This window comes from Leguminivora glycinivorella, chromosome 7 (genome assembly GCF_023078275.1).
Source record: "Leguminivora glycinivorella isolate SPB_JAAS2020 chromosome 7, LegGlyc_1.1, whole genome shotgun sequence".
Taxonomy (NCBI): Eukaryota; Metazoa; Arthropoda; class Insecta; order Lepidoptera; family Tortricidae; genus Leguminivora; species Leguminivora glycinivorella.
In genome coordinates, this window is record NC_062977.1 from 21,004,745 (window position 1) to 21,027,962 (window position 23,218).

At 40.6% G+C, this 23,218-nt stretch overlaps 1 protein-coding gene across 5 annotated transcripts in view; it reads left to right on the forward strand.

The window, feature by feature from the left end:
- Positions 1–23,218, forward strand: part of LOC125228337 (E3 ubiquitin-protein ligase HECW2) — a 166,041-nt gene that overhangs the window by 42,836 nt on the left and 99,987 nt on the right. For 2 of the 5 annotated variants that reach the window (XM_048132866.1, XM_048132867.1), the window contains 9 exons: positions 11,538–11,630; positions 11,779–13,833; positions 14,014–14,158; positions 15,060–15,267; positions 16,047–16,232; positions 17,273–17,398; positions 18,962–19,003; positions 20,241–20,330; positions 22,050–22,210. In XM_048132866.1, the coding sequence (XP_047988823.1) occupies positions 11,538–11,630; positions 11,779–13,833; positions 14,014–14,158; positions 15,060–15,267; positions 16,047–16,232; positions 17,273–17,398; positions 18,962–19,003; positions 20,241–20,330; positions 22,050–22,210 (3,106 nt within the window). Of the gene's footprint in view, positions 1–11,537; positions 11,631–11,778; positions 13,834–14,013; positions 14,159–15,059; positions 15,268–16,046; positions 16,233–16,278; positions 16,408–17,272; positions 17,399–18,961; positions 19,004–20,240; positions 20,331–22,049; positions 22,211–23,218 lie in introns of those variants that run through there. The other 3 variants (XM_048132869.1, XM_048132870.1, XM_048132871.1) reach the window with 3 other exon arrangements.

Here is a 23,218-nt window from a genome sequence, read left to right on the forward strand (position 1 = left end):
CCCGAATGTTTTGTAATTCTATGCCCATAATCGTTTGCCTGTCATAGTTTAATGTTTATGGTATGGACACGGTTAATTATTTTCATGACTGTCCGTTACCGACGCCGTTATAACAGGGAGCTACAAATATAGGATAATCCTAATTTATCTCAATGAACTGAAGCCTAAAATTGATACGACCAGGATAGTTCTGGCAATAAGTTTGTTATACGCGTACCGATACTAATTTGGATTATACTTATGCAACGTAATCAATCACAGTGCCGTGTTAATGAGAAAGATGCGTATCTTTCGCCGTAAATTCCCTCGGAGAAAGGTGACTGAGGCTAGCGGCTAATTAATAAATAGCCATAGTAATCAATCAAATCCGGCGCAATACTCGCGCGTGGCGGCTGCGGGTGCGATGGGCTCGAATTACAATTAGTAGTCTTCATATCGTTTACCGAGGTATCAGCTCAGGGCGCGTAGACAAAAGCCAATCGCTCACTGCTGGTGGCGATTGAGACGCAACTGTCACTGTACCACTAATATGCAAGAATGAGAGATTTAAAGAGTCGCGTTGTCGAAGCGATAGAGACCTTGGCAAGGCCGGTAGCTAAGACACTATACGTGTCCAATAATTGTCATGTCATTGTCTGGTGGTAAGCAATGGAATTAACGAACTATACCATGACTTTTCGACCCTTCAGATTTCGTTACTGAATAGCGACATCTTCACGGAAAATGTAGGTACCTATGTAATTTTTCACTGTGCCATAAGTACGAGTATTATAAGTACTTATGTAATTTTTCGTGACATTCTTTGCTATCCAGTAACGTATTCCAAACTCATAGTAGCTACATATTTAGAGTGTTAACTCAGCTGACACAGTAAGTATCATCTGGCTATTGTTATTACAGATCTCAAGATCACACTTATAAAGCCCCTGAGACTACCACACGTAAGCAATGGAATCAACAGTTGTCTAATAGTTAATGACTCACGCCGGATTTCCATACATCTAACATCTAACGTAGCATGTGGAAAAAATCAAGATGATTGAAGGTCAAGAAAACTCATTCATAGTCATTATACTTTGATAGGTTCGCAGAAGTGAATCAAGGAAATAATAATATTATTCATTGCGAAAAACACTTCATAATAAGCTTAGAATTAGAATCGTATAATATATAATACTAGCTTTTGCCCGCGGCATCGCTCGCTCGATACAAACATTCACCCCCCCCCCCATTTTAGGGAAGTGGGAGGTTAGAAAGAGACAAAAGGTAGCCTATGTCACTCTCCATCCCTTCAACTATCTCCACTTAAAAAATCTCGTCAATTCTTCGCTCCGTTTTGCCGTGAAAGAAGGTCAAACAAACAGACACACACACTTTCCCATTTATAATATTAGTATGGATCAGATCAATCTATAATAAAAAAATATCTGAAATAATACTCGTTATACTTATAGTAAGATACACCACAGTCGTCATCGTCAATGAGAAAGGTATATTGAAGCGACCGTTTGAACAGTGTACACGCACTCGATTGCCTTGACAATATAGGAGTATTAGGTATTCAGATATATATGAGCACCTTGTCTGACCCGATATATGTGGTGGCCACTCGCCACTACTAGAAATGTAATGTCGAGATGGGCAGGTGAGCGCACTCGATAAGAGGAAGAAGATTTATGCTCTGTAAATCCACGTCACAAAGCCAGGACGAGCTGTCCTTATTGCCTCGTAAAACACATCCATCATTAGTATTGACTTTGAAGCGATAAGTGTCGCGTTATCTCGGGTAGGTGCTAATGGACGCCTTCGTCACCATTGTACTTAACTTCCAATTTCCGCCGCGATTTGTACCCCGAATGGTAGAATCTTAAGTGGTCTCCACTCGTAAAATTAACCGGTCCTTAATGTATCCTTGAATGGGGAGGAATTTAAAATGCATTTGCATTCGACCGGTTTACGATACCGCAGGAGTCGCAGGACTGAATGAACGTATTTATGGCGCGAGTTTAAATAAGCCTCAGCCTCGGAATAGTCTGTCTGTGCTCCGTCGACAGGAGGGCTGTTAATTCGTTGAAAGGCCGGCGTGTGAACTTAGAGACAAAGCTTTGCAGCCGTCAACGTGTACTGCAATCGTGAAAGTGTCAAGTTGTCATCATTGTAAATGGGGGTCCGTCGACAGCCCCTTAAACACCCGCTTCCTGACTTGGTGTAATTTTGGCTATTTTAAGGCGGATACAGCTTAGCGTTCGCCAGACGGACTCATTTACGTGTGGAATTACCTTAGTGGTTGTTTTTTTACGATTATCTTCTTGATCGCAGGCAACAGAGATTAACAGATGGTAGGCGGTAGACGTGTTGATTAGTATTAACTAGGACGGTGAAAGAGTAATATGTGTATCAACGAAATGGTGATTAAGTACTTAAGATAAATGAGAAAGTAATGTCCTTATAAGCTAACTTTACACCGATTTGATATAAGCGTGTAATAATAACCTAACCACGAAATTAAAATTTGAAAAAAAAAAAGCCCTCGACATAGTGGACCGATTTTCATGAACCATGATGGCTAAGAACACTCCCGACTAACTCACCTTTCAAACAAAAAAAACTAAATCTAAATCGGTTCATCCGTTCGGGAGCTACGATGCCACAGATAGACACACACACAGACAGACAGACACGTCAAACTTATAACACCCCGTCGTTTTTGCGTCGGGGTTAAAAAGAGTGTAATTATACTAATTATTCAACGAGTATATTTATATAAATTATGTGTGTCAGGTATATAATAAACAATAATGATATCATTATTGTTTTTTAACAAAACAGATTAAATCATATCTGGTGTCAGAAGTTACTATAGTAACTAACTATAGTAGTAACAGGTGCAAGTTTTCAGTTAATTTGTAACACACACCGTCTACTTTCAACCTTTCATCTGTGAACCGATTCTCGGTAACCAGCATCCCATACGTACTTATGAGGTGTCAACTAGTAACAAGATAAAGATCATAGCGTGTGAAATACAGGGTTCCACTTAAAAATACATCAGTACAAAAACGTGGTTAAAACAGAGCGTAGGAGGACAGATGCGAGAATAGGGGTCGAGGAATGACCGTAGTTTAGTTTAACTGTTGGCTTCCGTCAAACAACTGAGGAAGGCTGACACGTACATTACCGTGCTATAAAGACGAATGTGAGACTCAATGTATTAGGGTATACGCTCTTTTAGTAAAACATTAGAACCTTCTCTAATTAACACAAGTCAAATTATATTCTATTGAAAATATTTCAACTTGTGCTATCTTATACTGCACTGGAGACCTTGGTCACTTTTTCTTTCATATGTGTAATTTATTTCGGTTTTAATTTACATTAAAATCTGCTAACTGACACGTAAAGATTCTCAGGTGGACCTGATTAACACCATGTGAAACCACTGAATGATTTCCTTAGTAAATTTTTCGATGAGTAACATTCGCTGCTAAATTTGAGTTCACATCATCGCTAACTGTTTTAGTCGCAAAAATATTTTTTCTTCTTATCCCTGTTGCTATAAACAGATGTTTCCTCTATATTTCAGACTTTATTCGATATTAAGCGGATCACCATTTGTCTGAGCGAGCGGAAGTGGTCTACGAGCGAAATTTTTCTCATAATCGTCAGCGAGTTCTAGGAATAGAGTGGCCAAACAGGGTTTTCCGTGAAACGAAGCGTCACAAACATGAAACATGTTGTAAAGTTCGGGGACCTTCTGTCTGCTGGCTTGCTTAGCTCTGGGCGTGGAAAATTATGTATCATATATGTTGTTATACTTTTTTCGGTAGGTAAACACAGCTAAAAACTACATAGGTTTTTATGCGAGCAATCCACTATGGTAGCTGTACCTATTCGTCTTAATAGTAAGGCGGCGGAATTGAAAAAAGTCGTCTAGTTTTAAAGTTGATGTGACTGGAGAGTATACTGCTGACAAGTGGTATCGTTGTGATCGGTAGACTTTACTGAGTACGAAATAATGACTTGTCACATTCTCAGACTGTGGGGGGGTTAACTATGACGTCACAAAGATCGCGGTCCCGGGTTTCAATTTTTTGCCAATTTGTCTAGAACCCCTTATCCAATTTTGAAAAATGAGGTGTCGATTGAAAGCGTATAACATGCTGATTAAGACTTCTTATAAGTGAAAAGTATAGTTTTGTTAGTTTTTTTTTTAATTAACAATAATGCAAAAAATAATTTTTTTTTACTCTGTTTTTTGATTTTTGTGACTCAAAAAGGCAACGAAAACGGCCACTTAGCTAAAAAATATGTTATATAAATCATTTAGCTACATTACTAAGCTATCTGTTGCTTTTAAAATTTCTACAATCGGATAATAAATAAGCAAACTACAAGCACATACCTACAGGTATGTACCGCTTGACACGCGTTCCCATACATTCGGCGTCTACCAAATTACACCTCGCGCAAAATTCGTTTCAAGCAGATATACCTCTAATCTTATTCATCGTAACCTATCAATATTGGTATCATTTGAAAGTACAATTAAAGTTCTTTAAGAAACAATATCAACCATTTTCTTAAAATCAATAATCGCCAGTCTACGGTGATTACAAAGAAAAAAAGCGGGGATGTAATTTGACTGGTTCCCTGGGTTTGATACCCTAGACGAGTTTAAAAGGGGAGGTAAAGGTGACAAATATGGGTTGTTCTCTGTCCTGAAAGCTACACAGAGGGCCAGGGGAAGAAAAACTAGGGTTTAAGTTTAGTTTTAAGTTATTTTTTCTTTTATTTGTTGATTTTATTGTGTTTAATTTTTTTGTAATTTTATCAAGAATACATGCTGGTTTCTTTTTGTGAAAATGCCCTTTTTTATGAGTAAATCGATGAATTTCATGGCATTTTCCGATAGAGACTAAAATTAACTTTCAAATAAGGCCACATAGTCATACTTTTACTTATATAATATTAAGGGTAATAGCCCCGGCGGAGTAGTGCAAGCGGGACAGCAGTGTAGCAATCCATAGACCTGACTTCACTGGTTTTTCAGTGCCACACAGTCTTACGAGGTGCCCTGCGCGCTCTGCTCTCTAATATGTGGGTCAATACTGCTTCAACGCAAACGATTGAGATGTGTGATTTTTTTGACACTGAGTGTATTTGCAGGAGCTGCATGTACTTAACAAGTGTACCCCAACAACTATTTCATATTTATAACGCATTATTAATAATAAATATGCTCTTAATGTTATCTTGACTTCTGTCGAATAATTATGATCTGAGAAAAGTGGCTAAAAGTAATGATTATAATTACTAAAACATTATAGGTAACTTCATTTTAGTTTTAATATGTATAACGACCGAAGTCTAATCGTCTTGATTTTAAGATTACTTTTTAATACCTACTGGGTCAAAAAACCGCACCTCTAAGTCGTTTGAGTTCAAACGGTATTACCCTTAATATTATATGAGTAAAAGTATGTATATGTGGCCTTATTTGAAAGTTAATTTTATTCTCTATCGGAAAATGCCATGAAATTCATCACATTTTTCATAAAAAAGTGAATTTTCAGCAAAAGAAACCAACGTGTATCCTTGATAAAATTACAAAAAAAATTAAACAATAAAATCAACAAATAAAAGAAAAAATAACTTAAAACTAAACTTAAACCCTAGTTTTTTCTCCCCTGACCCTCTGTGTAGCTTTTATGTCAGAGAACAACCCATATGTCACCTTTACCTCCCATTTTAAACTCGTCTATGGTATCAAACCTAGGAAACCAGTCAAATTCCATACCCACTTTTTTCCTTTGTAACCACCGCAGACTGGCGATTATTGATTTTAAGAAAATGATTGACATTGTTTCTTAAGGTACTTTAATTGTACTTTCAAATGATACCAATATTGATAGGTTACAATGAATAAGATTAGAGGTATATCTGCTTGAAACGAATTTTGCGCGAGGTGTAATTTGGTAGACGCCGAATGTATGGGAACGCGCGTCAAGCGGTACTCCCCGCCTACAGGTATGTGCTTGTAGTTTGCTTATTTATTATCCGATCGTAGAAATTTAAAAATCAACAGATAGCTTAATAATGTAGTTAAATGATTTATATAACATATTTTTTAGCTAAGTGGCCGTTTTCACTGCTTTTTTGAGTCACAAAAATTAAAAAAGAGAGTAAAAAAAAGTATTTTTTGCATTATTGTTAATTAAAAAATAACTAACAAACCTATACTTTTCACTTATAAGAAATCTTAATCAGCATGTAATACGCTTTCAATCGACACCTCATTTTTCAAAATTGGATAAGGGGTTCTAGACAAATTGGCAAAAAATTGAAACCCGGGACCGCGATCTTTGTGACGTCATAGTTAACCCCCCCACAGTCTGAGAATGTGACAAGTCATTATTTCGTACTCAGTAAAGTCTACCGATCACAACGATACCACTTGTCAGCAGTATACTCTCCAGTCACATCAACTTTCTCCGAGACCCTCTCGCCGCTCTACTATTAATTGGGTCTCCTTTAAGTATGAATTCTAAGATTATACACGTTAAACTTTCGTGAGACATATTAAAATAATTAATGAATCTACGGTTGTACTCACGTTATTATATTACGTTAACATGTCGCAGCAATAGCGATATAATAAGACTAAGTAATTGCACACTGTACTATACTCATTTTTGCTATTGCCTCGTTGTACCCCTGCAATCCTGCGTTCTGGTCTTAGGCTACCAATCACCGAGCATTAAATCTCGGGTCGACAGTGACTGTAGGAATAGGACACAGCTCGAAAGCTCCGCTTGTTTGGTACAATCTTGGTCCAACAGTGCGTGATTGAGTAGGGCACAGCTCGGAAACTGCACTCATTTGTCACACAAAGGTTCTCACAAAACAAAGCCGACTGACACCCCCCACCATGTCGCAAATCTCTTACTCATCTCTCGTATCCTCACCAAGTATTAAATCAGGGCGTGTTTCAGTAGAGCGCAGCAGACTGAATACCGAAGTTCTTTGTGTGTCACACCAACAACGAGACAAAGCCGTCGACACCCTCATCTAACCATATCGCAAATCCTGCTTCCTCGTCTGATCTTGACGTATCCTGTGGAACTCGGACGTTACCGAATATCAAATGGGTCATCAGTGCGTGTTTCAGTAGGGCACAGCTCGAAAACTGCGTTCGAAGACTGTGAGGCATTTGTGTTGAATGGTGTTGGACATTTGCAGTTTGTTCTTGTCAATTTTGTGTAGATTAATTGTTTTTTAACATAGTAATGGTAAATTTTTTGAATATTGTATAACTAGCTTTATTAAGAGTGTCTGAACCTGCCTTAAAAATCTATATTATTTGTGGTCATGGTTCATTAATATTTCTTGTATGTGGGTAGCTTTTGCACATTGTAATTTTTCCTCAGTCACCCGTTGACCACGAATGCTGTAAAGTGTTCGAAACGTCGGGATGAATTGTATGTGTTTCCATAGTTTTATTTCATGCGTTCGTTTTTTTTAACAGCCAGTAATACCAAAGCTGAAGCTGTTTGTTTGTCACGTAAACATTATCACAAAACAAAGCCGACAGACACCCCTCACCATATCGCAAATCTCTTCCTCATCCCGACGTATCTCTCGTATCCTGCGGAACTCGGATGTTGCGTCACCGACGGATATAGCTCTGTGTCACCGCTGTCGTCAGTGCCTCTGCCTCGTCACGAATTTGGTTCACTAATCAACTTAACATATGTGGGTAACTTGGATTTTAAGTGAGTTTGCGTCTGTTTCGGAACGTTTCTGCGAAAATCCGCTTTTATAATTTAGCTCCAAATAACTTTACATATGTGAGTGTGTTTAGTAAAACGTCCCACTTTCTCGGTCACCATTATATTAAGGCGAGATTTACTTGTATTTTTATATGAATTAACTGACAAAGCGGCTTTATAGCAATCGACAAAGTGGGACGTTTTCCCGTGCACACTCACATATGAGGAGTTTGTAAGGAAAGGGAACAGTATTTAATTGAATTAGTTGGTTCCCTTATATTCCACATTTCTTGACTTTTCTCAGTTCCCACAGCTTCTAGGTAGTTTATTAAATACAATACAATCATAAAAATTACTAACCATAGATACTTATTGTTAGTTAGAGTTCTGTGAACACAATTTGGTTGTGTTATTACAGTTTTTACTCAGTAGTATGCTTAAGAAATTTACATATGCTTAATAAAAAATTTGCTGTCAATGAAGACAGTGTTAGTGACTGATATTTGGTAGACCTGAATTGCACCCAATCACATACAAGATACAAGCCTCGTCTCTCCGCGTCGTAAATAGAAAAAACATATTCTAACTTAAAATTATAATTAGTTTGTTTTAAATTTTAATTTTACAGTTGTATTTAATTGAAGCCATGTTTTGTAAATTGAACACGTGCAATTAGTAAGTCCCGCCCTTTTCTCAGCGGCTGTAAATCTCGCTAGTCTGTTACACCAATCATCATTAGAGCTCTCCGCTGGTTAATCGTGATTACTCGATAAGCGCCCCAAAGGAAATGACTGTCATTAAACAAGTAGGGCTCATGCTCGTGACGTCTTCCAAATGCTGCGGAGAAAAAAACTAATGGCAGCTATCGATCTCGAACTGTTGTCTTTGGGTAACTGCTCCGAAACGGAAACGAACTAGTGATTATACTGCAATTTCGAAATATCATTTTGGATGGGATTTGTTATCGGCATCTGTTTGGTAATTATCACGATTCTACAACTATCATTACAGATTTCTTATAAGTAACCATTATGCTGAACATTATACATGAATCACAAACATGCCGTAATTGCATCTCCGATTATACACATTATTTATTATTTACGATCGCCAGGAGCAGTTAATCGAGCAGGGAGCTAACCTGTCTTATATATTAAGCCAATCAAAATATGGTAATGCTCGGTGGGACTGATCCGGGATGCGTTGCAGAATCAATTTGCTTCCGTGAAATTTATGGCCGTGTTCCTCCAATTAACTGGCAATTCGGTGGCTTCGATTATTTCGCATAAAATGTGCGGGCGAGTCCCGCATCCGGTGATTAGGGCTCGCACATAATTTGTGATGCGCTGCGCCTAGTGATGTGCCGTTCCCGGGAATATTCCCTAGGTGGGAAAATACCCAGAAATATTCCCGGGAATATTCCCTCAGTAAGGAAATATTGGGGAATTTTGAAATTGAATATGTTTATATGTTATGTTGTCGAAGATTCTATTGAAACATTATAATAAATATATATACCGAGACATTAACTAGTGTAACTCGCATACAAAAGTAATTTCCCAATGTTCCCCGGTAAATTCCCATTCTTCCCGGGGTTTATTCCCAATGTTCCCGGGTAAATTCCCATAGTTGCTGGGAAAGTTGAAATAAAACCCAATTTAAAAAAAAATATTTTTTTTAATTCACTGAATTAATACAAATCATCACAGTTGAATTTAAAAATCACAGTAAATTATGTGCCTTGTTTGTTTTTGTAACGGTGTAGCACTAGCACTTAAATTAAATAATGAATGCCGGATCTGGCATTATTTTGTGATGTCGTATTGCACCGTTACTAAAACGTTTCACATGTTAGACATTATAAATCAATAACAATTATTAAAATCTCACTAAGTATCATAAACATTGTACAATAATAAGTAGTTTCATTTCAAACTATAAATCAATAACACTTATTAAAAGCTCACTAAGATCCTTAAACATTGTATAATCATTAATTATAGATGCATTTCAAATTATAACTCAATAGCAATTATTAAAATGTCAATAAGATCCTTAAACATTAAAATTGTATAATCGTAGTTTGCATTTTTAATTATAAAACAATAATAATAGTTACAACTAGGGAACAAATCAAATTATTTTATTGAATTATTTTTGATTTGTTCTGTTTTCAAGTAGTCACACTACTATATATAAATTATAAATTGAAATAGATATCATACACGAAAGAAAAAACGATTCGATTTCCGGCTCGGCCACCAGTGGGCCTTGCCGTTTTTTCTTTCGTGTATGATATCTATTTCAATTTATAATAATAATAGTTATTAAAATCTCACTAAGTATCTTAAAACATTGTACAATCATAGTTGCATTTCAAATTATAAATCAATAACAATCATTAAAATCTCACTAAGTAATCTAAGTATCTTAAACATTGTACCAGAGGCTTGGCTTGTCTTTCGATTTTGACTGCCGGGTGGTGAAGAACTCGATTCACCGTACGATTCACTAAAATCACTGGTGAACTTAGGTCTTTCACGGTTTTTAAATAAACACTGAACGTCACAAGGTGTTTTGGGACATTTGCCTAAATGGCACGCGAATTTTGTAGCGTTTTTAAATAAATACACATTATTGCAGTATTTACAACAATACGTGACTTTATTGTTCACTATGTGAGTAGTAAAATGTTCAAACACTTTACTTTTCGGTCTCATGGTTTGAGCACATCTACGCACGTGTTACAAGCACCAGATATATTGGATAACTACATAAGTGCAACACGGTAAAATGCTTTTGGAGGAAGCGAGATAACCTATATATCGAAAGAAAGAGATAGAGACATGAAAGCTCTAGTAACAAAACAAAGAAATATTGCACATAAGTGCATCACGAAAGGGAAAAATTATTTTATGATTGAACAAATTATTTTATGATGTCACAGTTTCGTTTTCTTTCAACCCCTTATTTGCCAAGAGTGGCACTGAAGCTTTAGTAGTTTCATGTGTTCTGCCTACCCCTTTATGGGATACAGGCGTGATTGTATGTATGTATGTATGTATGATTGAACAAAAACTTATATTTAATTATGTATAATATTAAAGACGTTGTTTTTAATGAGAGTCAGTTAATAATTGAACATACTATTAATTTAAACAATTTTTTATTTATTTTTAAATGTATTTAACTTGAATTGTATATTCCCCTGTTTTGGGAATATTCCCGGAAACAAGGGAATATACCCGGGAATATTCCCAAAGGGAATATACCCATTCCCGGGAATATTCCCATGGCACATCACTAGCTGCGCCCGCGCCGCGGCCCACGCCGCACCGCCCGATTGTTGTTAGATAAAAAATGCAAGAGGGCTCACCGTGCCGCGTTCCGCGCGGTTCGTTGTTTGTTTTTACTTCTGCGTTTTGCACCTGCCCCATGTTTTGTTTTTCATGCGGGTACCCGACAGCGCTTTTAAATGAGATATTTGAACTCGTAATTTTTGATTTTGTTTGCGGGCCAGAACCCGATCACTTCCTCTCAGTATTTTATGTGGCCGTTTTTAAACTTGTCATGTGTATCTTCATTGAATATGGAAAAGAACATGAATCGATAAAAATACATCTAAGATTGCAGTTTTACAGCGTTCCGAGCGATCGCTGAGTTTATGTCGGAAATAAAGTGGGAATTTATGGCGGGCATGATAGGTTGGAATGTTAGACGTAACAAAAACCGATAGTGGTAATATATGAGGACATTTGTGTGTTGCAGAGTCGGGCGGCGTCGTCGGGCGCGTGCCGGCGACCGGATGCGCAAGCGGCGGCATAATGTGGCTGCTTGATGAGCCCAATCAGCCGTACGAAGGTGAGCACTCGCTTCATACATACGCATGAGACGCCCGCTTGAGCTCATCAATCATTGTCTATGTAGTAATTGCAACTCGGTCGCTACTCGCTAATGATGTCCATGGAGAAAAACCGATTATATTAAGTTGTCGATTGGCGTGTTTCAGACTGCGAGCAGCTGCTATGTTTCCGGTACTACAATGGCGAGGAGGAGGAGATGGAAGCGGAGGCGCCGGCGCTGCCCGCGCGGCTGCGCGCCGAGCTGCGCAAGCTCCCGCACCGCCTGAAGGAGGGCGTCTCGCGCAAGCGCGGCGGCGAGCGGCAGCCGCCCTTCTCCTACCACAACGAGAGCTTCGAGCTCGGCTCCGAGCCCGACCCCGCGGAGGTCGCTCGCCTCGTCGACAAATGCTCAATTAGCACACTAGAAGGCAACGGGAACGAGCCAAAACTCGAACAAAAATGTGATCCTAGCAAATTTGTAGATACTAATTTAAGTAATGAATCTCAATCTGTAAATAGTGAATCTCGCGCGACTTCCTCAGGAGTGAAAAAGAAATGTCCACCGCCGGTGGATACGGGCGGCGGGGTCGACCTCGGTGTTAAAAAGAAATCTAAATTGAATAGCGGTTTAGAGTCGCCTACGTCGCCCGGTACCGAGTATTACAAAATATGGTCGCCAAAGAATCCTTGTAAGATAATGAAATTTGTATATGAGGTGGAGGGAGGGAAGGTCCCGGAGGAAGGTCCTCGGTCGCCCGGGCCGCCGCTGCCGCCGCGCGCGGCGCACAAACCTCTGGAGCGGTCGCGAGCGCTCTCTCCCCCGCCACACCCTCCTCAAGTGCCACGACACCGAAAACCCAAGAAACTCACTAAGCCCGAAGACGCGTTCAATTTTGAACTAATCGACACGGACGAGCAATTTTTTACAGACAACAATATTTCTAATTCAGCTACACTACAGAGTGGCATCAACGACTTCAAGCCGGGAGAGTTTTACACCGGCAAACAGGTCGCCATGTCCTCTACGGCGAGCTTCTGGCGAGGCGGCCAGAACGTCGCCCCTTTGGCAACTCCCGAAACTGACGGCAGCTTATGTGAATCTACGATATCCTCTATGAAATTATCTAGGTTAGTAGACGAGAAGAAATCTAAAGATGTACCTGACGGTTCGCCTAGCGTAAGTAGGAATAAGGTATTATTTATTAAAGATATTGGGCCCGATAACTACATCACGACGACGTTCGCGAGGAAGGACAAGGCCCCGACTGATACCGTTGACGGTACGAATCTCACGCCAAACCATGCCAAATCGGAGGAGAAGGCGCAGCACACGTTTTTAAATGATATTAGCAATCACTCAGAGTTTGAGGATGATAATAGGAATCAAATAGAGGAAAAAGAAATTACGACTTTGAAAGGTCACAAACCTTTGACGAGGCAGAATTCCGGACGCGCTACACCTACAATGATGACTGCGTTTCTAAATTCACACTCGTCTCATACCGCAACGACAGCTCTAGAACAGCCCGATAACGGCAGCTCCAACGCTCCTAGTTCATGTAACTCTTCACATTCGACGTCTCCAGTGGAAGACGGCAACAAGACGCTGCCCAGCGTAGGGACGATGATTATGAATAGGAAGTACTCCTGCGAGAGTTCAACCCCAAAGCATTCCAGTTTGCCGCGGCATCTGTTAAAGAACTTGGGTTGCGAAGGAACACCGAAGCATTCGCCGACGAACAGCGGGATGAACAGTCCAGTGCGGCCGCACCCAAGAGTTTTAACAAGGGTGGCAGCACTAGCGGGGGCTGCACCGCAGTGTCCGCCGACCCCGACGCACCACGCGCGGCGCCCGCGCCCCGCGCCCCCGGCGGACCTCACGCCACCTCCAATACAGAATACAGAAAACTTCGAAATGGTCGAATTCACCAACGAACTCCGTACAACAGAGATTAGATCTCCGAACATGGAGTTCGCGAACAGCAACCATTTCACCATCGTCCACGCTGGACCTCCCGAAGACGTCGTCCTTCGAAGACCGAGACCAGAAGACAGTGACGACAATGAGAACGCTGTAGCCTCGCCTACGCCTCTAAGGCATATGGCGGGCATAAGGCTGCCTTCGATCCCTGAAAGGGCGTCGAGGCAGATGGCGTTGACTGGTGATTTTCCTGCCAATATGATTGGGGGGATTATCGAGTGCGAGGAACCTTTACCAGCAGGTACGTAGTATCCCTTTTTTAATGATTAAAACTCAAAGTGGTATAACGAAAAATTTCTTGTTCATGTCAAGTTATTGAGTGACAAAACGGTAGATAAGAATGAAGTATGAATGAAATTGTGTTGCATACTTACTCGTAATCTTCATAGAAATTTTCTTATGATTCTGTTTGACGTTCCAGGCTGGGAGGCTCGCATGGACAGCCACGGCAGGGTGTTCTACATCGACCACATCAACCGGACCACGACGTGGCAGAGACCTGGAGCCAATGGGACCACTCCTAGATCGCCTGCGCCTGAGGTGCAGAGGAGGCAGTTAGATAGAAGGTAATGGCTTAGTTTGAAGTTATTTTCTATCGTGGGGCTCTCGTGGAAGAGTGTTCAGTTGACGGTTGACTATATCAACCGGATCACGTCGTGGCAGAGGCCTTTAAAGTTAGATAGGAGGTAACTCTTTAGTTATAAGTAATTTTAAGTGCTGAAGCCGAAGGCCCTGGCGCGTAGGGTTCATATCCCGAAACCTCCGAAGCGTTAGATTAGTGCTAAACGCAGGACAATCATTCTTTGAGGGTTGTCATCCTTTGTTGTGTTTCGTTTCGGTCGATACATATTGGATCCGGATTATTATATCAATGATACTTAGTAATCAGTAATCTTTAGTGCTTCCATAGGTAGTACAAGGTGTTACATTTTGTTTGCTCGGTTATGAAACTTTGTAGGGCACTGTAATATAACTTAAGTCTAACTTTTTTTCTTACCGTTCGGCAAATTCGATGGCGGTTTTCCCTTTCGTTCGTCAATTCTCGGAGCGAGGTCGTCTGAGTCTCCAGTTTAAGGCCTAATTTACACGGCGTGCGAACTCGCATTCAGTTTTAGTTACATTGCGGGCTGTCGAGGTTACATACAATCTTGCACAGCCATCATATACCGCAATGTAATAAAACTCGTACCGTCTAAGTGGGCCCTAAGAGTTTAAGTCGGTCGTGACCAAATTACCAGTCGTCAAGTCGGCCGTCAGTATCGCTAACGGATTTAGGGCCAGGCGCAACGACCACATTCGACAGACACATCATCGTCACGCGGCAGACGTCTATGGAACTTTCCATACGATAAAATTTAACTAACGCTTTAACGGTGACAGACGTTTCGTCGCGACCGGCCGTCAGTGTCGAGTTTAAGACGAGAACTTGTTTTATTTGAAATTATTTATGGTTTGAAACGTTTTCAGATACCAGTCCATCCGTCGCACGATGACGCGCGCGCAGTTGGAAGCGGAGCGGCTGTCGCCGCCGCCGCTGCCGGGGGCGGCGGGGGTGGCGGGGGCGGCGGGCGGGGGCCGCGGCGGCGGCGGCGGGGCGCGCGCCCCCGCCGCGCCGCACCCCGCGGCGGAGTTCCTGGCGCGCCCCGACTTCTACTCCATCCTGCACATGAACCAGGTAACACGACCTCACCCCACCTCGCCTCGCCTCACCGCTTGCCGGCTCCGCGGAAAACCGAGTCCTTAGACAAGAATACTTTCGATCCGGAGGTCGCGGGTTCGAACCCGGCTCGCACCGATGAGTTTTTCTAAACCTGTGTGCGAAATGCCATTTGATATTTGCCAGTCGCTTTTCGGTGAAGGAAAACATCGTGAGGAAGCCGGACTAATTCCAATAAGGCCTAGTTACCCTTCGGGTTAGAAGGTCAGATGGCAGTCGCTTTCGTAAAAACTAGTGCCTACGCCAAATCTTGGGATTAGTTGTCGAAGCGGACCCCGGGCTCCCATGAGCCGTAGCGAATGCCGAGATAACACAAGGATGATGGTATGATATAATTGATATACCGCAAAACCAAAACTCGACTACGAATGACGAGAAGCGCATCATACTATAGACGTTCCTCGTGACCTGCAACAGAAACTGAAACACCTTCATATGATCACATCTCGAAGATCCACCATCCACGCATAACGAACGCGCTTAATAGGAATAAGCGAGCCGAGCCTGATTAACCTTTACACTAGTACGGTAGACGACCCACAAATCATTAAACCACACCATCTCACCAGGCGCTTTAAAATAATCAGATAATCTTTTTTTTTTTTCTAAAGAACTTACCATCAATATAAAGTTCCCATAATAAACCTTATTCTAAAGTCATATTGTCTACAAATATCGCGATTTTTAATGTTACCGCATACTAAAATAACTAAGTGTCACTATCTCTTTCATTCCAGGAAGCGTCAAACCTCTACAATTGCAACTCCACCCTGAAGCACATGATATCCAAAATCCGCCGAGACACCAGCTCTTTCGAGCGCTACCAACACAACAGAGACCTTGTGGCCTTAGTCAACATGTTCAGTGACACAGACAGGGATCTACCACTCGGCTGGGACACGAAACTGGACCGCAATGGCAAGGTAATAGAAATAAGAGATATTGTAGCTTACACATGATATTAAAATCCGTCGAGACACCAGCTCTTTCGAGCGCTACCAACACAACAGAGACCTTGTGGCCTTAGTCAACATGTTCAGTGACACAGACAGGGATCTACCACTCGGCTGGTACACGAAACTGGACCGCAATGGCAAGGTAATAGAAATAAGAGATATTGTAGCTTACACATGATATTGAAATCCGCCGAGACACCAGCTCTTTCGAGCGCTTCCAACATAACAGAGACCTTGTGGCCATAGTCAACAAGTTTAGTGATACAGACCGATACATTACCACTCGGCTGGGACACGCGGCACAATGGCAAGGTTATAAAATATTATGTAGCTTACCGTGATATCTGTGATTCGTTGGGACAACAGCTCTTTCGAGCGCTACCAACATAACAGAGACCTTGTGGCCATAGTCAACAAGTTTAGTGATACAGACAGATACATTACCACTCGGCTGGGACACGCGACACAATGGCAAGGTAATAAAATATTGTGTAGCTTACCGTGATATCTGTGATTCGTTGGGACAACAGCTCTTTTGAGCGCTACCAACCTACAGAGACCTTGTGGCTTTAGTCAATATTATCTTCATCAATACAGACTGGGATCTACCGCTGCCGCAAGGTAATAAAAACTATTATGGATATTGCTTACATAATTATTCATGATTCGTTAGGATACTAGTTCTTTCGAGCCCTACTAACACAAGTCACAACAAAGATCTTCTGCCCTTAGTGAGCATGTTCAGTGACATGTTAAATATTCGTCGGGATACCAGCTCTTTTAAGCGCTACCAATACTATACAGATTTAACATGTTCAGTGATATTGGCTGGGCTACAAAATACGTCAAATTTTGTTGAAAATTGCGAGTGAAAGGACTGATTCACTTTTTCCTAGGGTTGTAAGAACTTCTAGTATTAACTTTCTGTAGTTTCTGTACATGCAATCAAATGCTGAACTAACCAACTATCTTGACGACATTACCAAGTTACCTACTAACACTTGTAGCGCTTCTTCGTGGACCACGTGATGCGGCGCACGACGTTCATGGACCCGCGGCTGCCGCGCGCGCCGGCCGCGGGCCCGTTCTCGCCGCTGCTGCCCGCCAGGCGGCGCCCTCTCGTGGTGGAGCAGGTGCTTATCGTTAGCTTAGTTAGTTTGTCGTGGACGTAGTGACGCAACGCGAGGATAGATGGCGTTGGTGGTGTGGGATTTTTTTTTGGTGGAATATACTGTTTGGATAAATATTTACGCACTTTACGCAGCAGTACATTGATTTAATTGGTACGGAACCCTAAAAACAAAATTTTATTTGTTTTTGCACTATACTACAGATATAGTGCGAAAATTTTTCCTTCATATTTTTACGAACGTGTCATGCTATTTCAGTCAGTGTCAGTACAAAACATACTGACACTATCCGAACTAGCATGATAAATACGAACGTTTCCGGTAAAATACGAAGGGAAACCTTTTCGCACTATATCTGTACATTACTGATACTTTAAATTATAGTGTTTGTTTATACATAAATATATTCCAGCAAAGTAGAAGATAAATCTCATCCCAGCATTGTACCTGCCATATTGAAGTGAATATGAAGGCACCGTTTTTGAATAATACTGGCAATATTTTTACACGTAACATTTTTCTTCAAAATTAATAACATAATAAACTATGTTAATAAAGAGAGGACACTGACTTCTGTAACACAGGTTCTACCTAGCTCAGAAGTCAGGGACCTACACATCTGGCTGTACGGTACATTTGCTCAATAAAATATTTTTTTTTTTTATTATGTTAATAAATTTGACGGCTTAGTTACTCGGTCCTATTTCATGAATTATAATAAGAATGCTAATTGCCAGTATTATACGCTTTTCTTTCAACACATGCCTTTGTATGAGCGGTCGACGTGCAAATTATTTTGACTGATTTCTGTGGCTACTTATAACAATCGATCATTAATACTTGTACATATTTAAAAAAAGCAGAACTATAAACTATAGCGATAAATTGCAAAAGATTGCACCTCAAGTCACCTTTACACTCTCACGAAAGCTTAGGGTGGGGCTGGTTTTAGGCCGATAGTCCACTATCATTTATGTTTATCATAGAAATATGATCATAGGCAACATGCCGCCCTTTTTCTCCACGTTGGAGAAAAAGGGCGGCATGTTACCTATGATAGGAAGCAGCACTGTGATTACACATTTTACTTTGATAGTAACTCTCTATTATACTCGATCCTCTTTGATTTACATTTTCGGTCAAACTTCAGAAATCAGTCAATTAGGTAATCGAACGATCTCTCAGTCTCACCGTTTTGTCACCATTACGTTTTGTGATAACCCATCCGATTGCGAAGTATACTGCGTTATGATATTTGACAGAATCTATCTATCTATCATGCTAAGGTCCAGTTGCATCAACCACATTTGACAGACACATCATCGTCACGCAGCAGATTTCTATGGAACTTCCCATACAATAAAATTTAACGAATGCTTTAACGGTGACAGACGGTTTGGTGCAACCGACCCTAAATATATCCTGGTCACGGCATCAAATTACTAACAAATGTTTCTAAGGTTTCTCATGTTTTGAGTCAGTATTTGATATGAATTAAAAAGGCCATAAAGCAGTATATTCGCGGTGCAAATGTCATGTGAATTCAACGGCTACTTCTCTTTAAAGATTGACATGAAATACCTTTGCTTCGGAATCGGGCCGACTCTGGTACGTTGTTGGAATTTCACCCTTATTCCTAGCTAGCTACTTGTCATCTGTCGTTTCTTACTGACATGCTCTCTGCACGTTTGTTGGTTCGATGCGACCGTCATTTGTTTTCTTTTTACAGTTTTACTTTCTTTGCATGAGTTTGGTTTGTTTTCTTTTGTTTTTAGCGTTTTCTTTTGTTTTCGTGTTTTTTTTTGTTTTCAGCTTAACTTTTTGGTGAAGAACAATAAATAGCATGTAATTTTCCGCAACATTTTTATTGTAGGTACTCTAAAATGCTCAGAGGCTAGCAATTCTACTTTTCATGTGTATTTTTTCTAGATTGTTATTTTAAATTTACGTGAAACCTGTTCGTCGATATTGGTTTTTGTTAATGCTAGAAATTGTAAATTATATGTAAATAGAAAGTAAATTCGAGAACGCAAAAAAAGTTTATTTCAAATTTTCTTAAGTTTTTATGTTATTTTTTCTACTTAGGCATCTATAGAATTGTATTGGATGTTTTCTTAATGAATAGAATTTCTCTCAGTTCCGGACAAGAGTATGCTAATGAAATAGTAAAATAATTGTTGACACTCTAGCAGCAGCGGCTGGTCCATACAAGCCGATTCCCACCGGCTTGCCTAAAATTGATCACTAGTAAAATAACTAATGTTAAAGGTTTCTTTTTGCTTTAATGTTGCATAGCAGAAATTTTCACCAGCCGCCACTGCACTCTAAATACTTATACAGTTATAACTAAACATAAACAGTTCTTGACTATACTCTTGGCCTAGTTTGTGAAAACAAATGAATAACTACGTGTTCCTCATTTTTCCGCTTAAATTGATTCTATTCCATTCCCATGAATGACTGTAATAAATAACATAAGATGAAGCCTCCCTGTAAACAGAAATAGCTTATTTTAGGCACTGGTCCCACCAGAAGTGAGTAAGCGATGAGATTGCCATCGGTAATAACAGATGCACCTACTATGACAATAAAAAAAAAATAGACAATGTACACAAGCATAATCATTAAAGTTGAACTACAAATCGCTCGCTCTCTCTTTTATTTATACGGGAGCGACTATCTTTTGTACGTTTCTATCGCCGATATTTTATTACTTGCTTTTGATGGGTCCAGTGTACCGGCTAACATAAGACACTTAATTATAAAGCTATGATATACTTCGGTTATAATTCTCCATATAAACAAACACGTATTAGTGCCCCATTTTAACTGGTTGTGTGTACAGGCGCCGACGCCGCCGCCGCGGCCGCCGGTGTCGGCCGGCGACGCGCATGCGCGCACCATGCAGGAGATTCCCGTCGCGTACAACGACAAGGTAAATTTATAATTTGCTACCTACTAATCTTAAGGGCTCAGACTTAGCTGTAACAGCTCAGCCCCGACATTGGTCTAAGCGCGACAGCGGTGAGCGGCAGCCATACGTGCGAATGAAAAGTCCCATCGCTGTGTCTCGCTCCAATGTATGGCCGCCGCTCACCGCTGTCGCGCTTAGACCAATGTCGTGGCTGAGCTGTAAAGCTTTCAAAAAGACACAGTCGCGATACTCTCTCCTCGGCGGTGGGGCCTCAATTTACGTGTAGGAAATGCGGACGTGCGTGTCGCTCCCAGATAGGTCTATATAGTCACGAGAGGCGTTGTCTCTCGCATTCATACGCTGCTTAAATCATCTGTCAAAATGTAAGAGGCCTTATGAATCTTGGCTTAAGGCTTCTACAACAGTCTGTAGCCGGCCGGAAAGTATTGATGTCTCTCTCTAACATGTCAGAGTTGCCGGCCACATACATATTGCAGTGAAAATATGACCCGTTTTGAAGCCCTTTAACACATTCACTACCAGGTCGTAATTTATAGCTTGCATGGCGAGAAACCGCCTGGCGCATTTTCCGGCATCTGAACAAAGTTCTCGAGTGCCCACCTGGTGGGTTCTTGGTTGCGAAAGTGTTAAGGAATCCTACAAATGATATAGCCAGATAAGCCAGGATCCATAGAGTAATAGAAACAGAGTGAGCCTCAGTGAAGATCGGCTATTTTATGGCTTGGTGGCAGAACCTTCAAGCCAGCAATGTCAGACGATTTGCGATGTGCAAATACGATTTAAAATCAAAATCATTATAATTCGGGTCAAAAGAAAATCAATTCTTCATTTAATTTATCACAAAATAATTGTTTTTGATAAATTAAATGAAGTTATCACAAATATCTCGTTTTCAACAAATAATAATGACTCAATGCACCATGTGCAAACACTATGTAAAAAAAATACTGGTGACACTCTTGTTTCGTAGTTTGTTGCTTTATGATTATGAACATTACTTAATATTGTGATTTTACATATAATATCGTGATAATGTATAGATTTACGCATGAAAAGTTACTCGGTATTTTTTTTTCTTTCGATTGGTGTCATTTTTACACAGTTTGACCACGCATGTAGATAAGCATATTTTCTTATTTTTCTGGAGATGTTTTCGCCACGGGCGCCTCGATCCGACTGACGGCAGATTAGTGGATGAGGTCATAGACAGAGCTGTCAATGTGGATGATAGAATCACAGTTTTTTAGTATTGAACGTTACGTCCGTATAATATTAGGTCCATGCCAGGATCTTAGAATTTATTGAGGATCGGCGCCTACTGCCTAGGCAGGTCCGCTGAGCTCATAGAGCTGACGAGACGAGACACCAACGATCAGGAGACTCTCGGGCGGCCATATTGTCAGTTGCACATAACCGAGTGTTTTCGATACAATTTTCGCATTTAATTGTATGGAGTACCGCATATAACTGATACAATCAGAATTATTCATCTGGTCACTGTACCATTGTAGGCAAAGTATCTGAACTTTGATATTTTTCATGATAAACTGATTTTATTTGGGTCTCAAAAATAATGTTACTATTCTCAAATTCCTCTTTGTTTACTCTATTTCATTCCGGATATTATCAATTCGCCAGTTTTAGTTGAAAACTGCAAAATACACTATACATACGTAAAATTAGTGACATAATAAGTGTAACTCCGTCTCTTTCACTCAGGTGGTAGCCTTCCTCCGCCAACCAAACATCATGTCGATCCTTCGCGAACGCTGCGGCGGTTCCGGCAGCGCCTTAAGAGACAAGGTCAACGCTGTGCGAGTGGAAGGAGTTCCTGCCCTTAACAGATACCAGAACGACGTTCAGCTGACCTGCATGCTAAGGTAAGCTCTATTTGTAAGCTGTCAAATATTTTTGTGAAGTTGTGGTTAAATTTGACATTAATAAGAAGAATAATAAGCACCGCCTGGCCGAGATTGCCGTGACCATTCTCACTCTTTAAAATGAGTATTTAGTATCATAAGTATACTTAACGTTGTGGCGACTCCGGTAGCGCCTTAAGAGACAAAGTCAACGCGGTGCTTGGAAGGAGTGCCTGCCCTTAACAGATACCAGAACGACGTCAAACTGACCTGCATGCTAAGGTAAGCTCTATTTAAACCCCCGACGCAAAAACGACGGGGTGTTATAAGTTTGACGTGTCTGTCTGTGGTATCGTAGCTCTTGAACGGATGCACCTATTTAGATTTAGTTTTTTTTTTTGTTAGAAAACTGAATTTAGTCGGGAGTGTTCTTAGCTATGTTTGATGGAAATCGGTCCACGATGGCGGAAGTTTTTCCAAACGTGTTTCAAGTCTGTGAAGGTTTAGAGACTTTCAACGTCGCCATTTTCTATAGTGATGATAGGACAGCCGACCTATCCAAAAATTAAAATTGTTAACGCTCAGTGGCAAATAAAACGCAACTACTTCTATAAAGAGAGACGCCACGGAGCGATTTGTACCTTGTCTACCAAGATTCCGAACGTTGTATTTTTGAATAGGTATACATGCCAGAGTTGTGGTCGTGTTTGCCGCTCCCGTATTGGCTTACACAGCCACGAAAAACGTTGTTGCCCTACCTGACACTACTTGAATAGTCTGTTAGTTGAAATGAAAAAAAATATCAGCCCCCACTTTACATGTAGGGGGGGGTACCCTAATAAAACATTTTTTTCCATTTTTTATTTTTGCACTTTTTTGGCGTGATTGATATACATATTGCTACCAAATTTCAGCTTTCTAGTGCTAACGGTTACTGAGATTATCCGCGGACGGACGGACGGACGGACGGACAGACAGACAGACATGGCGAAACTATAAGGGTTCCTAGTTGACTACGGAACCCTAAAA